General features: G+C 37.2%; 1 protein-coding gene across 5 annotated transcripts in view; it reads right to left on the bottom strand.

Moving 5' to 3' along the window:
* Positions 1–17,998, bottom strand: part of LOC136102917 (sodium channel protein type 3 subunit alpha-like) — a 69,398-nt gene that overhangs the window by 30,385 nt on the left and 21,015 nt on the right. For 2 of the 5 annotated variants that reach the window (XM_071811019.1, XM_071811017.1), the window contains exons 1-9: positions 12,591–12,675; positions 11,605–11,733; positions 11,085–11,176; positions 9,787–10,023; positions 6,930–6,993; positions 5,540–5,681; positions 3,327–3,533; positions 2,178–2,468; positions 1,190–1,570 (exon numbers count right to left, since the gene is read on the bottom strand). In XM_071811019.1, the coding sequence (XP_071667120.1) occupies positions 1,190–1,570; positions 2,178–2,468; positions 3,327–3,533; positions 5,540–5,681; positions 6,930–6,993; positions 9,787–10,023; positions 11,085–11,176; positions 11,605–11,733; positions 12,591–12,670 (1,623 nt within the window). In that variant the 5' untranslated portion in view covers positions 12,671–12,675. Of the gene's footprint in view, positions 1–1,189; positions 1,571–2,177; positions 2,469–3,326; positions 3,534–5,539; positions 5,682–6,929; positions 6,994–9,786; positions 10,024–10,893; positions 10,986–11,084; positions 11,177–11,604; positions 11,734–12,590; positions 12,681–13,057; positions 13,177–14,827; positions 15,152–17,998 lie in introns of those variants that run through there. The other 3 variants (XM_065840426.2, XM_071811018.1, XM_071811020.1) reach the window with 3 other exon arrangements.

Raw genomic sequence — 17,998 nt, forward strand, 5'->3', positions numbered from 1 at the left:
CTGGAATCAGAAAAGTTCCCAGTTGTATACTTCACCAATATTTCACTTCCCAACTAGCTTAGTTAGAAAATACTTATAATATGTGATTTATGCCAGGAAGATTGCTGCAATAACAATTATTTTCTAACAGTAATTTTTGTAGATTGGCCTTGACTTCTACACCCATCCAGAACTAATTTAAATTATATTTTTTATATTGAAAAGCTATCATCTCTGATTTTTTAATGAATTTCAACAGAAGCAACAAAAGAAGTCTGACTTAACTGACCCAAAACCCAAATGATTTTAAAGTATTTAATCATTTCATGGAAAAAAAAAAAAATGAAAGCTGTGTTATATCGTTGAACACACCTCAGTTATAAAGAAGTTTTGAATGTATGAGCATAGATAGATTTTTTTAAGTAAAATAAATAAATAGATGAAAATGAAATTACAATAAACTGCAAGAAGATTATAACTGTAAGGAATCTGGCTGATGTTCTTTCAGATTCCAGGTTTCTAGGAAAAAAACATGCAATGGATCCCTCTGCTCCATTGCTAAAGAAGACTGAGGGGAAAGGGTAAACTGACTAGAGGAAGAAATGGATGAATTTGCATGCACTTTTTTTTTTTTTTTAAATTATACCCTGATTCTAGGCAGTGAGTAACTCAGATCATCTCTGAGACCCAGGAGAAAAAACAGCTTTCAGAGCTTCTAAAATGTCAACATAATCTTAAAGGCTATGCTACATTTGCATGATACTAAATATAGGAGAGGTGTGGGGGTGGCAAGCAGAACCAGCAGATTACTGATAGATAATTAGAAAACACATTTAAAGGGAGATTGAAACCATAAAGAAAAAAATATCAAACAAACATAATAATACGCAGAATGTTTTAAAAGCTGAGCACCCTATTTTGAGTTCTAAAACAAATTCAGCAATGGAACATTACTGATTGGATTCACCATGCAGGTGTATGCATGTCATTGATCTGTAAGTATATAAAACATGCTACTTTGTTCTCTTTCATTTTCATGCTTCAACCTCTTACTTTGCAGTGAATCACCGTAAACTCATTTCATTACAGTAAGATATGCAAAAGCATTTACAATTTCTCAACCATTTTCAAAACATTTAATTCAATTGAAACATTGTCTGGGGCAATAAATAAAGGTCATGAAACCTGGAGTAATTTAAAACTTTCTTACATTGTCATCAGTTGTCGGTTTATCTATTATCACCTCTGGCAGAAGCTGTCCTGTAGGTGACAACAGACCTGGTGGTCTATCCATTAAGGAAACCACCCCATTGCAATCCACAGTGCTGTGCATCTTCCCATTCACTGGAAAAACTGCCAGCCTTCTTGATGACCTACTGGCCTGACTAATGTTACTGTTCCGCCGTTCACCATGTCTGTGCGGCAAAAAGAGAGAACCTCTTCTGCTCCCATTATCCTCAAACGTGCTGTGCTCATCATCAGCAAAGTCATTTTCAGATCCCATCTTTCTTCCGTATTCCCTAAAACTGAAAAGACTTGTTCTACTACTACGTCTGGGAGAAAACAGGGAGCCATGAACACTCAGTAAAGACTGCAAAGGAAACAAACAAAATGACCAATTCAAGATTTTAAATACATAAAATGCATGTCTATGTATTAAAAAAATAATAATTTATATTCCCCAGGAATCTGTCAGTGTTACTGTTAATACAGTGCCTTAGGTAGATATCAGACTAGAGATGAGAGTCATCTGAATGGCTAAATTTGCCATATACATTAATTATTAGAGAGAAAAAAATGAACATGTATGAGGCCATAGTAGTTTCTTTCACTGTATTAAAGAGAAAAATCAAGACTTCTAGAAATTCTAATGATCCACATAGATAATCTTAAAAGATACTACTATCCTTAGTCTTCTACATTGATACTTTCTACTTAGATTTCCATTTCAAATTAACTAGGAAAATGTAATGCTGCTGTGCTTGTTAAGACCCACCAGGTCCTAAACAATAAAATGAGAGAGATCAAAACACTTGTTCAGGTACACTCTAGAAAATAATACCAACAGTAAGTCAGTATTTAAAATAACGCGTGATTTTTTTCTTGGTTGTCTTACTTTACAAACTTGCAGTGAAGTTTGTCATGTATTACAGTTACCTCATAAACCCCCAAAATGACAACTGAACTATTCACAGTACCTGGTGGGGTGATGTGAATGGCTTCCCATAAGCAAGTCTGTTCCCATCAAAAGAAAAATGGAAACCTTTCCTTCTGATACTCCCATCTGATTCAGATTTTGGAAGCTTTTCATCCTTCATGTCATCTTCTTCTCCAGAGAGCTCCCTCTGTCTTCTTTTCTTCCTTCTATTTCTCCTTTCTTTGGCACTTTTTGAGCTAAGCTTGGATGCTTCTGAAGAGCTATCGGAAGGTCCACCAATCCCACTCTCACCGCTGTACTCAGTCATCTCTACTGCAGCTGCTGCTATTGCCTGTCACAGCAATTATTTAATGTGATGCTTAACAAATCACATTTTTAAAAGAAAGCTAGAGATCTTGATCCTAAGACTTAAACCAAAGTGCTTCTAGATGTGTGACAAAAGCCTAGATGGATTTGTGCAAAACTTTAAATGGAATTCTGTAATTAGTTAAAATAAAATAGCAGTTACGAAAGTTGCCAGTTCTACTTTGCATCTATATACTGGAGTCAGCCTCCACTGTATACAATGTTCTGCCCCAAAACTCAGTAGAAAATACATGAAAATAAATAAAAAAAAATAGAGTGAATACAACTGCAAATGAAAGAGCTAAACAGAGTCATACTTCAGCCTGTATTAATTTAGTAAACTAATTTAAACTGTTATTGTACATAACAGCTTCCTTAAGCTGCTCTTAGGAAAAAATACTGGGGTACTACTTCCAGTCTTTCATTCACTGGTGATAACACAAGTAGCAAAAATCAGTCAGAAACTTATGGATAAAAATATTTTAAACTCTAATCAAAGCTTGACAAGTACTTCACAAGTACAGCAATTATTTCTAAAATGACAATTTGGAAATTTTATCATAAAAGGTTATTACATACTACCTCTAGATAAGAAATACTTAATTTAAAACTATTATTCTGATTTGGGAAGTACTTTTTGTTCTCAGTTCAGAAATTCATTAACACTTCAGACATCATACATTTTAAAATGCATAAGAAGCCATAGCCAAAGCAGTCTATAGTACTTGTGAGGCATGTAAAAGAATAGGTTCTTAAAATATATATTAATTTAATTATTTGGTTTGTTTTGAACAAATAGCATGCAAAGGAATATACTAAAGCTCAAATTCTTGTTAGAAAATACCTGAGCTTCTTCTTGCTGCTTCCTCAGCTGTTCGAGCATCTGCTGCAAGTCTGCCTCTTTCTGTTCTGCTTCAACCATAGTTGCTTGATTTTGTTCTTCATAGGCCATGGCAACCACAGCCAAAATCAAGTTAATCAAATAGAAGGAACCCAGAAAAATGACCAGAACAAAAAATATCATGTATGTTTTGCCAACAGCTCGTAGCGTCTATAGGAGAAGAAGATAAATGAGCCATATGGTGAAAACATGCATGAAGTGCTTATGAACTGCAGAACTACTGAATTTGAAAAGTGAACAACTATGGTTGAGTTCTTCTTCCTTCTGTAGTAAGATCATACAAGCTTTCCGAATTACAAAGTAATCAAAATAAGGGTAGCACTCATGTATGAGAAAAACATGTTTAAGGATCATGCTGCTTTGAGACAATCCTCTTTATACCTAATACTCTTCAAAAGGATATGGGATCACAGCAATTAATGTAAATCACATATCATAGGTTGGATGCTTAGTATGCTCAGCAGGCATTAGCAGGCCTTCTCCTTGAATTAATCAAAAGAATTCAAGATGGCACAATTGATTAAATAATTAAAAGATAATCTATTATCATTCACAGACCATACAACAAAAAACTATGGTAAGATAAGTAATATAAATCAAGACATGTACTTGATGATCAAAAACAGGACACAAGGTACAGAAATTGAGATACAGGTTTTGCTGTCACGGTATTTTTGCAATTTAAACACAATATTAAAGTTTTTTGAAAATAAGATATTTTATCATAAGGTACAAAATGCAATATACACTGTAAAAATTAAAGGATCAAAAAACCTCATGTGTCTGTTCAGAAACCATGTGAGATTCTGGAATAAGTGCCCATGTCTGCTCAATTCTGCAACTGAATTGAGTGGTGGATGTGATCTACCGTGATCTATCTTGACTCGAGTAAGGCATTTGACACAGTCTCCCACAGCATTCTTCTAGCTAAACTGAGGGAGTGCAGTCTGGATGATCAGGTAGTGAGGTGGACTGCGAACTGGCTGAAGGGAAGAAGCCAGAGAGTTGTGGTCAATGGGGTGGAGTCCAGTTGGAGGCCAGTATCTAGTGGAGTGCCTCAAGGGTCAGTACTGGGGCCAATATTATTCAATATATTCATCAATTATTTGGACGAGGGAATGGAGTGTACTATCAGCAAGTTTGCTGATGACACTAAGCTGGGAGGAGTGGCTGACACGCCAGAAGGCTGTGCTGCCATCCAGCGGGACCTGGAAAGGCTGGAGAGTTGGGCAGGGAATAACCTGATGAAATTTAACAAGGGAAAGTGTAGAGCCCTGCATCTGGGCAGGAACAACCCCAGGTTCCAGTATAGGTTGGGAAATTACATATTAGAGAGCAGTGTAGGGGAAAGGGACCTGGGGGTCCTGGTGGACACCAGGATGACCATGAGCCAGCACTGTGCCCTTGTGGCCAAGAAGGCCAATGGCATCCTAGGGTGTATTACAAGGGGGGTGGTTAGTAGGTTGAGAGAGGTTCTCCTTTCCCTCTACTTTGCCCTGGTGAGACCCCATCTGGAATATTGTGTCCAGTTCTGGGCCCCTCAGTTCAAGAAGGACAGGGAACTGCTGGAGAGAGTCCAGCGCAGGGCAGTAAAGATGATTAAGGGAGTGGAGCATCTCCCTTATGAGGAAAGGCTGAGGGAGCTGGGTCTCTTTAGCTTGGAGAAGAGGAGACTGAGGGGTGAGCTCATTAATGTTTACGGATATATAAAGGGTGACTGTCAGGAGGATGGAGTCAGGCTCTTCTCAGTCACAATCAATGATAGGACAAGCGGTAATGGGTTCAATCTGGAACACAAAAGGTTACACTTAAATTTGAGAAGAAACTTCTTCTCAGTAAGGGCGACAGAACACTGGAACAGGCTGCCCAGGGAGGTTGTGGGGTCTCCTACTCTGGAGACATTCAAATCCCGCCTGGCCACCTTCCTGTGTAACCTCATCTAGGTGTTCCTGCTCTGGCAGGGGGATTGGACTAGATGATCTTTTGAGGTCCCTTCCAATAGCTAACATTCTGTGATTCTGTGAATTTGATTCCTTTCCTACTGTTCATTTTCAATTGCTAACAATAGCAATGGTATGTAATCTAAACACAAATGGCCTTTCCATGTTTGATTTGGGGCCAGTAAGACACTAACCGCAATTTTAATATACACTCGCCTGCTGATAAAGGGTTTCCCACGAGTCTTGTGTCATCAGTCGAAATAGTGACAAGAATGCCCAACTGAATGTGTCAAAGCTCGTATATCCATAGTTGGGGTTTTTACCAGCTTTCACGCAGATAAACTCTTCTGGACATTTACTAGGAGGAAAAAAAAAAGTAATGCAATGCATATAAAAAATTGTTTTTAAATTATTGTATCTTGAGCATCTAATGAAGGTTCATTAGATCTAATCTATGAGGGGCAGTGCTATTTGTGATTTACAACATTTTAAAAATTACTGAGGAAAAAAAGAGTGTTCTTTAAAAAAAGCCAGAAAAGGGCAAACAAATAAATGAAAAATCTTTCTTCCAAACTTTTTTCACCATTATTCATAAAGTGAAACCTATTCCCAACAGTTCAGTTATTACCTCTGCAGATACCTCTTCAATGGAAATAATGTATTTACTTAACACAAAGATTCCATAAGGTGAATACTTCTGTGCAAATAAAAAGGAAGTCAGTATACATATGCTGAATTTTGTCTGTCAGCAGGGCTGGCATACCAGATTTTTTTGTTTCTTAAGATCTGTGAATTATTCAAACCAAATTAACAAATTCTACCAATTTCTTAACAGCGAATAAGCATCATACTGATACTTTTAGCTCCAAAAACTGTACATATCAGATAGTAGGTGATCCAATCTTGATATCAAATGTAGGTACATTTCAGTTATGATTCCATTCTTGAAGGGTAGATGAGGTTCTTGCCTACAAACCTCCACAGAAAGACACTAGAAAGATTTATTTTCATATATATGCACGTGTAAATTAGACCTGTATTTACATACACACATAAAATTATCTGATAGTTACTAACACACATACACAAAATGTTTACAAAAAAGAAGATATATCTTTTTTAAACATATAACTAACCAAAACCAAGGGGTGAACTGATAAATCATTAGAATATAGAATAATGTGATTTTGTTAAAAAGAACTGTCACAAAGAGAGAGCAAGACAGTGCCATGCATGCAGTCCACAGATAGAAGAATCCTGAAGATGCCTTCCCAAAAGTTGGTCTGCAGCCCCAGTGCCCCACGCATATTCTAGAGAAGAGAAATGGCATGAAACTCACGATAAAGTGTGCTCTTATGTCACTGATAATGCAACAGCTACCTGCTGAAATTGAATTGTCTGGTTACATGAGAGTTTTTAAAAGCAATTTACAGCTAAGTATTTTCTCATTTAACATTTTTACTCATTCAAGTGTTTACTTACTATGAACCATGACCACATATCATTGATTGTGAAGTTAGGTAGCTAAATTAGCTTTTTAAGTCTACAGTGATATTTTAATGGGGTTTTTTTAGACAGTTAGTATATAATTTTCAGTGTAACTTACCCTGCATCTGAGCTGTTGCCACAAAGCAAGTAATCTTTTTGTCCTTCTAGGCGATAGAAATGACCTAAAGAAAATATAAGAAGCGACATAATTATAAATGGAAGGAGTTTTTTGAGTTTTCCTTGGTTTTTGTTTTGTTTGTTTGTTTGTGAGGTTTGGGAGGGGTGGTTTGGGGGTTGGTTTGGTTTTGTTTGGTTGGGTTTGCGTTGTTTTTTTTTTTTTTTGTGAGGATGAACCTATGTTCAAGTTATCATAGTTTGAATGCTCATAATCTCTTATGTTTTCCCAATAATGGGTTCAAATACTGGCACTTCCACAAAGGTAAGTAAAGTTGCAAAATTAAAGAATAACAGAAAAATACAATGTAAAAACAAAATCCTAGAATAATGATTAGAAGAACATAAGTTGCCTATATTCTCTTTTTGAGCCATAGCAAACTGAATATCCTTCCAAAATCTCATGTTCAATAACTGAGAGAAAGTATAAAACTTAAAACACCTCCTCTTATTCAGTAGGTAGACTGTAATGAGACAATTAAAACCTATCTTTTTAAAAATGGAACTATTTACAATGGTTGGCTAACAGTTTTGAAGTCAGAGCAACATTAGCTAGCACATCTTGTGACTGAAAATATGCAGGTAGAATTTAAAATGAAGACATATGTATATTAATACCAATGGCAATGTTGTAAAAGCTGCTGTACTATAAACAACTTAACAGAATTTTTCTTTTAATTATAAGATGGTAGCCTTCAGAAATAAACGGATAGATTTTGTTATTAATGATTAACAACTGTGCTGTTCTTAAAAAAAAAAAAAGAAAAAAAAAGAAATAAAAAAGAATACAGATCAAAAGACAACAAATTGGGGAAGAAAGTGACATGCCTGAGGACAGACTCCATTCAGAGGGACCTAGGCAAGCTGGTGGAATGTGCTGACAAGAAACATAAAATTGGGCTGTATCTGAGAAGGAAGAGTCCCTTGCAATGACACAACCTGGGAGCTGCCTGGCTAGGGAGCCGCTCTGCAGAAAAGGCATTGGGGTCTTGGCAGACAGGCAGGAAGGTGAAGGTGAGCCAGCAGTGTGCCCTGGCAGCCAGGAAGGGCAGCAGCCTCCTGGGCTGCATGAAGTGAAGCACAGACAGCAGAGCAAGGGAAGCAACTGTCCCGCTCAGCTCAGCACTCCTCAGACTGTACCTAGAGTATCATAGCCAGGTTTGGCTGCCGCAATGCAAGAAAGACATTGATGAAGGGAGCAAGTTCAACAGAGGGTAACCAAGATGATGAGAGGGCTGGAGCACTTGCCCTTGGAGGAAGGCAAGCTGTGAGGGTAGTTGGTAGAAAGCATCCAGCAACTACAGGGAGGTTATTAGCAGGACAGAAACAGGTTCTTCTCACTGGTGTTTGGCAGCAGAATGGCAGAGAATGGACACAATTTGAAACAAGAGAGGTTCCAACTGGATATAAAGAAAAACTTTTCATCATGGGGATAGCCAGACACCAAAATCTGGAAAACAGAAAGATATGGAAAAGGTTTATCCCAACTAAGCTAATCTTCAGTCATCCTCAATTAATATTCTTAATGTACCTTTCAAGCTGACAAATGGCTCTGGCTTTTACAGGGTAAAATAGTATTGCAGTATTTAAATCACCAGAAACAGCCCATGGGATGAAGAATATGTGAAGACAGGAGGATTTTAAACTGAACACCTAAAGCAAACCTAGTGATGCCAAAACCCTACCATTCAAGAACAGTACTTATACAATGTTAGAAAAATTATAATCCTATTACACTTCCATAATATCTTCAGAGCTGGCCAAAAGTCTAAGTGTTCAGATCCTGATCAAAATGCCAGGTGTCAGTACTTTGACATGTGGATACAAGACTTGAAAAGTGGATCTGGCCTTGATCCTAAATAAATGAACCCACACAGATGTTAAGAAAAGCCACTAGAGGGTATCACACTCAGTCACAGTTGACCAGCATATGATATGCTGGAAGAGATCTCAGGAGGAGCCATAACTCAGCCTAATGCAATTGTAATACAACTGACGCATACAAATGATTAAGAACAGGTTCTACAGAAAGGAGGAATGCAAACACGACTAGATGGAACCGCTTTGCCTGCATCAGCACTATGTAGCAACTCCCAGTAAAGTCAACAGTTGTAGCATAGGAAGCAACTGACATTCTGGAAGATTTAAGTTCTGTCTTTTAGGTTTAGACTGCTACTTAGTGGGAAATGGAAACAGAGAATTTATATACTGCATTTGAAGAGAGAATTCACAAGTATTTTATAGCATATAAGCTATCAGACAAAATTGTCCACAAAGCTGATAGATAGCACTATCACCACTCCCTTTTTGTGTCCCTTCTTAGGCAAATAGTCGAAATGACAGATCGCACATAAAATGTCAATAGAGTCACAGAATTTCCAGAACTTTAACCATTCGGAAATATAGAAAGAAAACCTGAAAACACAGAAAACAGCAGAGATGTTAATGTGCATTTTTAAGTAAGGACTGAAATATGACTCAACAAAACTCAGTCTATAACAACTGTATTTTCTTCTACTTTTGGGTCACTGAGGAGGAAAGCCAGCATCTATTATTCTACCAATTTCTTTTTCCTTAAATACTACTACTTTTACAATTAAGTCCTAAGCAATACCCTGTAAATCCACTTCCAACACAAACATAACAATCAATCACATTTTTGGCAATCAGAAGTTGTTATAGTATATCTCATAGTTTATGTGCATCACAACTTCACCAGTGCTATCACTTAAAATGAAACAGTAATGTTCTCTGTGAGTTTATATACAAAAATTTTAGCAAGTTATAACAGTGCTTCTTACTTTCATTCTCGATGTATGCCGTCCAGTCAAACACCGTACCATTAAAGTACGGAGCTATGTATTTTTCAAAAGATGTTGAATTTTCTGATGGCCATAACAAACATTTATTCTTCAAATTTCCCATGAATAGTTGCAGTCCTATCAGTGCAAATACACTCAGGCAAAACACAGTCAGGATCATAACATCTGAGAGCTTCTTCACAGACTGAATTAGGGCTCCAACGATAGTTTTCAAGCCTGCAAACAGAGACAGATTTTTATTATAATATTAAATATTTACCTAAGCCAAAATGAATGTGAACTACTCCAACACACTTAAATATCATGCAAGCTTCACGAAAAGAGCCTTAAAATATTTCCCAAAGCAAAAATGTACCAATAAGTCTCTTAATTCCTGACAAATTAATTTGAAAATATGAATGGGAATGAATGGTACACATTCCAAACCACCTGCTCCTCAAACGAAAAAGTAGTTTTTTATTCATGCTCTCTATACATATAAAGTACATGTGAAGAAAATAGTTGATTTTATTTTCTTCTTGATGCACCTTGCTCCAAACCTTTGTCAGTATTCCATTCTAATATACAATGTATTAGTTCTAGAACAGCAAACAAAACCAGAACACAATTGCATTGTAGCAGAAATGTTAAGGAATGCATTCAATTGCATCCTGTTCAACTGGAGGTTGGGTTTGGTAAAGACAGGCATCTTAAGGGAAAAAATTCATCATGCAGTTCCCATGCTACCTTCATTTTCTTATTCCTTTGTCTTTGTCAGTGATTCAACTTTCACAACAGAGTGAAATTTTCAATCCCAATGTCTTCAACAAAGAGTAACATTCACATTAGCAAGAGAAAAATGAAAATAATTAATTTTGATCCTTAAAGTGGGAGAGAAAATTTCACATCATATAGTGGAAATATACACAGGCTATATAATTCAATTTCTCATGCAAGAATGTATTAAACACTGATGCAGAGTGTTTTAGAGAATTAGAAAAAGGAATCAAATTGAAGTTAAGACTAAAACCTTGATGCTTCTGTTAAAAATAGAAGTTCAGCTTCCGTGGAATTTCAGTCAGCCTCAGTGTTTAACCTAGCTCTCACCTGGAATGACTGATATTGTTTTCAAAGCTCGGAGAACTCTGAACGTTCTCAACGCTGAGACATTGCCCAGGTCCACAAACTCTGTCACATATCTGTAGTGAGGGATTCCACACACAAACACAATGACAGCACACACAAAATTAAACAGAGGTTATGTAGAACGCCTACCATTTTACACAGTTACCTCTTACCTGGGATTACAGAAATAGTTTTCAAAGCTCTCAATACTCTGAAAGTTCGAAGAGCTGAAACATTGCCTAGGTTTACAAATTCTGTTATATACCTGTAGGATTAAATCACAGTTATTCAGAATTAAGGTAGAGTGTATACGACTTACCTGGAGCTGTAATCCAGACTGTTTTTCTTTTTGGAAATGTCAACTTTACATGACAGACTTACATTCATATTTTCCTGTTTCAATTAAGTTTTCCCTAAGAAATACACCCTTAAGTATTTTCACTGAATATAAATTAAAAAAATGAAATGGATTTCTGTGATTTTATTGTTTAAATACTACTTAAAATTGATCATTCAGTGGCAGTTTTTCTTTCATACTGTGGAACAGTCCACTAATTCTGTTGTGTGCTACAGTAGTGTAAAATATTAAAATGGAAAATTCTGAAACAACTCAACTATTATTAATTTTAAATAAGCTAAGATAACTCAAACAAATCATAACAGGTTTTCCTTAAAAAAAAATTATATACTTACGCAAAGGAAATTACGACAAAATCAAGCCAGTTCCAGGGGTCACGAAGGCAAGTAAAATCATTTATACAGAAGCCTCTTGCAAGGATTTTTACCAAAAATTCAAAAGTATAAATTCCAGTGAAAGTGTGCCTACAAGAAAACATAAAAGTAGAAGTTAAAGATTGTCATTTAATGATACAACATCACAGGTATAAAGGAAAATCTCTCAAAGCAAGTGATCAGTACATGCACTGTAAGAGCAGTAACAAACTCATATAACTAAGACTGTTTTCCCACCATTCTTCTGTAAGATATTAGGATGTATTCATTTATTTATTTTGTCTGAAACATATTTTTGCAGTTTCTGGCATCTAAGATTTGGAAATCTGAGCACAAATAACAACAATCATGACTAACATGAAGAAAATATTTTAGCTCAAATAAAAATTTCAGCAAAGTTGCCATGTCAGAAGTAAAATCCATGGGTAAGTGAAACCTAGCGCTTACTAAAGTTAGTTGGTAGCCAACCAGGTAGACTTAAGATATGTCTAAAAATAATCCTCAACGGAGGTGTTTTCTTTAAAGATAGTGTGTCACATTTCTAGATTTTGTTACACAAAATGAAGGTGCTTCATAAGGGCTATAGAAAGCATCTTCCACACTGCAAAGCAGCAGTTTCAAGTTGAGTGGTTTCTTGTTTGTTTTTTGCTTTTAATAAAAGTGCTGAGGGAACAACTCAAGAGGGATAATGCGTAAAAACATGACTTGTATAAACATTCTGAACAAGAATTTTAATCAGAGTTTTGCTCAAAGAAAAAGTTTAACGATATCAGAGCTTTTCTCCTCCCTAGAGCTTGCAGGTCCGTGCTGCTCTGAGTTGCAGCTGGGATCAAACTCCAGGCTAGAAAAAGAAGAATACTGGTAAGTACACTTACAAGGGTAAGTAAAACTACATGGCCTAGCTCTTAATTTAGCTTTTCATTTTTAAACCGCTTACTTATACTTACTCTACATTCTTTGTCCAGTCTGGAAGGTTAGTCCATGTCATAAACACACAGTTTGTCAAAATAGTGAGCATAATGAGCATGCTGAACAATGTTGACTGTAGTTAAGGAATATACTCTTTTTTTTTATGCTGAATTTGCATCATACAAAACACGAGGATTTGACCAGGCTATAGAATACTGACAACATATATGATACAGTTTCCCAACACTAGCAAGGTAATAAATAATGCAAAGATGTTGCACAATAATGCTAGCTATACTACTGCCTGTCATCTAGGCACACATGCTGTGCATCTCTTCCTCTGAACTTAATCAAAGGGTTAAAGTGACAAATCTTAGCTCTGATTCATTTAGAGAGAAAGAATTAAGGGCAGGAACACATTTAAACACTAAACAAAAAACTCCAGTATTATTAAATGTTAAAAAAGACCAGTAATCATTTTTAACAAACCACTTGAAAAGGATATGAATGAACCAAAATCTTAATAGCTATTCTTCTAATGATATTGAAAGGAGATAAAAGGTACAAGGCAGGTGTGGCGCTGAACCTGAAGATTGTCTTCCCCTTATTCAATACTATAAATGTCTTTTAAAAAAAAGGGGGGGGGGAAAGGAGGAAATAGGAAATTAAGGATACATGGTAACAAACTTGTCATCAACTGACGCTGCACTTACACAGATGTAAGTAGCAAATTTATTTTCAGCAGAATTATCCAAGCAAGTATCAGCTTCTACATTTTCACGAGCAATGAAAACTGAACACCATACAGCCTTTGTGCTCTTAAACAAAATCTGCATTTCAGCATTTTACAGGATTATGCCATTATATTAAAAATATAATTAACAATTTGTCATTTTTAAACATTAAAAATTAATCCACCTGTGTTACTTGCACTTTAGATCAAAGCTGGCAACGAGAAACAAAGCACCTAGTTAACCATTTTTGAACATCTAGGAGCAACTCTTTAACCATTTCAGCACTTTAAAACTGCTTCTGAGTTGAGACATCCTTGGCTTTTAAAGGCTTTACTGCCTTTATTGCCTGTGCAGTCATAATTAGTACCATTTATACAACCACTTGGGATTTTGACTAGGAGACACAATGAAACTGTCATCTAATGAAATCTTAATTCAATCTACATCTTATGAGTATTCTCCCAAAAGGCTACTTTTCAGAAATAAGCAGATTTTAACACTGAATGTTTCTGTTTTCTAATGATATTCTATTTTAGAAGAAACAGATTTGACAGTAGCAACCATGAAGTTGAAACAACAAAAACTAAAGCAACTAAAAAAAATACATCTAATTATTAGTTTTCAACATTCTGTACTAAAAAAAACCACTGCTTTAACTTAGTTGCTTCTACAGAGACAATATAGCTCTTAGGTCACTTACTTACATGCAAGATATCAATCTCTCGAATATCCAGTTCTTCATTTCAAAAACCTGTTCTATGATTTCAATTCAACAAGCATTTTATTGATTTACACAGTAAAATAACCACTTACTGCTTATTTTGGATTGCCTTGTTAGTGTAAACTCAGTTGTGCATTCATTCTGAACATCATTCCACTTCTCATGCCTACACTAAAACACCTTCATCTGGACTTGCCAAAGTCATCACCCTTGCTCTTTCCTCATTTTGTTATCATTGTATCTAAAAAAGAATCTGAGTCACATTAGAGTACAGAAATATAAATTTAGATTTTGTCTTCAGGTCTACATAGGGCCTAAAACATAGACCCAATATTGAAACACGAAGTACACTGTTCTAGTCTTGACTAGCATACAAACTCACATTTGTAAGTGATATAAGCTGTTACCGATCCACAGAAATTACATGAAGCTGGCAGTATGTGATAGTAGTAATTTTTTTAACTTATGTCCCTCCCTAGTCAAATAGAGTTTAACAAGTATTTATATGAGATTTCAAGGAATGTTTGACAAATTATTATTTTGGCAGATGACTGAATGAGCACTTTGTCCAAAGACTACCGTCCTGAACTAGACCTCAGGTACTGTCTGTTTGCTGTAGAACCCAGAAACACAGTGGTCAGGCACAGAGGAAGTTTTCAAGTGCTTCAGCATTCAAGCAGGTTTGAAGAGATTAAAGGACATCTCATGCAAAATCCACTAACTCAAAATATCATAAGTAAACCTCAGACATTAAAAGAAAAGCTTTTAATTAAAAAAAAAAAAAGGCTAACTTAAAACACTCTTAATATAAAACACTTACTTTTTTATTGATATAATATGGATCCAGGTCCTCCAGGGGTTCAGACACCATTCCTGGAGGAATATCACCATAAATAAATGGTAGTGTCTTTCCTGCCTCCAAGTCACTACTTGGCTTTGGGTGATATTCTTCATGACCACCATCATCTTTATGCTCGTCTTTGTGACAACGAGCTGCTTCATCAGCAATACGTTTTTCAATAGCTGCAAGAGATTCCTTGGTGAAATGGAAGAAGCTGTCAGATCCTGGTGGTACCAGCATTGCCCGTGCCATCTTTTCATTCTGCAAATTTTAAATGCTTTTACACTCTTGAGCAAGAAGATCCTAGGAGAACAGAAGAAAAAAAGAAAATAGTGGGCAACAGCAACAAAAATCTCCAAATCTCTTCTGCCTCTTCTAATTTGAAAGCACCGTAACAAGAGGTATTTGAATTCATTGTCAGATCCTTAATAGGAAATTAGCTACCTTTGTTTTCCTAAAGCAATGACATGGCAAACAGATGTGAGTTATGAGGTAAAGAAAAAAAGTAAAAGGTAAAAAAAGATAAAAAGATCAAATTTGCATACCGTTTGTCAACTCAGGTTAATACAAACCTCACAAGGAAAAACGTTCTCTCTTTCCCAAGCCTAAACATTAAGTTAAAGTAGACCTTATTGTGAAAAAGTAAGAAATGTGTTAACACAGCTATGTACTACAGTCAATGGTTACAAGTTCTACCATATGGATTTATACATTAAATTGGCACAGTAGCTTAAAAAAAACCTTGCAACTTATGTTACAAAAGTAAGAAGAAAAAATATGTTCTTTCTATTAGTCTTCATTTCTGATGGCAACACTACTCCATCTGGTGGCTTATACTATGCTTGCTTAACTGATGTATATATTGTACTATTAGACAGATAGTACACAAATGTATGGTATATTTAAAGCCAGATGCACAAGCAGAAAGCAACTGAAGTTTAGTCTTATGTCTTTTGGGGTTTCCTGACTAGCATCTTCCGGATTTTTAATTGTAACTTTGGTGGTGCTACAGTCGATAATTAAGGAAGTTACGATAGATGAAGGGTTTTAATTTCTACAAAAAACACAGCATACTGTCCCCAAAGTTAGAGCACTCTCTCTGAGGTCAGATATATTTTCATGACCTAAAACCAATGAATCAGTTAAATTACAACAAACAATAACTTTACAACAGATTTTTCTAGGCTTCCATTTTCTACAGTGAGAGCAGAGTTAACACTCACAAGTGCAATATCTTCAGAATAAACCAATATTATGGACAGAGACAAAATGGAATCCAGTCCCACTTGCTGACATGCATAAGGGTTGGAGCCTTTGCAGACCCTGGTGGGCTGGCAGACTCCCAGCCAGCTGCTCCTGAGTCCCATGCCTCAAAAGGAGCTTGGTGAGGAGAATGAAGTGCAAAAGCACATGCATCAAGATAAAGATAGGGAGATCACTTACCAATTACTGTCATGGGCAAAACAGACTCAACTTGAGGAAAAATAATTTACTGACAACCAAAATAGATTTGGATGGTGAAAAACAAATGCAAAACCTAGAAGAATTTCCTGCACCTTTCTTCCAGGCTCAAGTTCACTCCTTCATTCTCAACCCTTATAGCTCCTCTCTTCTCGCACAGCCCGGAGAGCATGGGGACCAGGGGTCTAGGGTCAGACGGTGGCTGTTCCCCCTGCTGCCGCTTCCTCCTCACGTGTTTCACCTGCTCCAGCACTGGTCCTTCCCAGAGGCTACAGCGTTTCAGGATAAGACTGTTCCAATGTGGGCTCTCCACATACCACAATTCCTTCAAGGAGTATCCAGTGTGGTGTCCTCCACAGGCGGCAGCGTGGGTATCTGCTCCAGCCCGCTCTCCACAGGCGGCAGCGTGGGTATCTGCTCCAGCCCGCTCTCCGCAGGCTGCAGGCAATACCTGCTCCACGGCCTGTCCCGCAGGATTCCAAGCAATCTCTGCTCCAGCACCTGGAGTTCCCCCTGCCCCTCCTTCCTCTTTGACCTCGGCATTCGCACGGCTGTGTCTTGCACTTTTTTCCTCACACGGACATGGGGCTTTTTGCCGTTTTTTGCATGTGTTTTCCCACAGGCGCCACCATCTTGGCTGAGGGGCCACGCAGTGCCATGGAACTGGCTGGAACTGGCTGGAACTGGCCGTGTCCAGCACAGGACAGCCCCAGCCTCTCCCCACAGAGGCCCCTGCAGCCCCTCCACAAACGGGCATCCAGGACAGAAACTTCGCAAATAGTGGTCAGGAGGCTGTGAGGCCTAATTCCCAAGAGGACAAAGAAAACCTGGAACGGATTTACATGACTTGCTCCATTTGCTATTGGCTTCTGTCACCAAAAATGCTGCAGACTGAGCCTGTTCTACCCAGGAGGTGAGATTTGGCTGAAGACAATTTTTTTTCTGATCGCAGTGTGAGCTCAATAGTGAGGGTGTGCTGGGAGAGAATAAAGTGTAACAGCACCAAAGTCAATTAACACATGATACCATGAATCCCAGAATTCTGCCTCTTCTAGGTCAACTTTTAGGTAACTTTCAGGTCGACTTAAAAAATGGAAAAATTCCTCAACTAATGTTAAGTCTTCCAGCAGAAACTAATTTCTCATGGACACACAACCTAATGTTCCACAAGCCATCCCTTCATCAAAAGCAGCCACTCCAGGGTGTGCACAGACTTCACATCCCTGCTTTTTCAGCTGAGCTACAACAGCTTCTGAGTCCTTAGCAAATACTCTTTACCACAATAAAAGACTCAAAAAAGGGGTCTTTGCACAGGCTAGTAACGACATGAGAAATTTCCTAATAAGTAGCTATAAAAACCCAGCATTTTTCACATCAGCCACAAAACACTTTAGGAAAACAGAGAAAGGGGTTTTTTTTATGTGGAACAGAAAGCCCAAGAATGCCAAGTCTTTCCTTACTTATTAAAGAATGAAGAATTTCATCCATGCCATCTTAAAGTGATTTGCCATTCTTAAATGAAAGGTTTGATTGTTGTTTGGCCTTCTCCAGCAAATCCTTCTCAAACCTGCAGATCTGCCCAGCCATGCTTGGGCTGCAAACCAGCTGTGTCTCAAACGTACTTTTCCTTCAGAAGTTGCATGACATTTGTGGCTCTAAATACTGAGGGAATATGCACCAGTAAAAAGG

Source organism: Patagioenas fasciata, chromosome 7 (genome assembly GCF_037038585.1).
Source record: "Patagioenas fasciata isolate bPatFas1 chromosome 7, bPatFas1.hap1, whole genome shotgun sequence".
NCBI lineage: Eukaryota > Metazoa > Chordata > Aves > Columbiformes > Columbidae > Patagioenas > Patagioenas fasciata.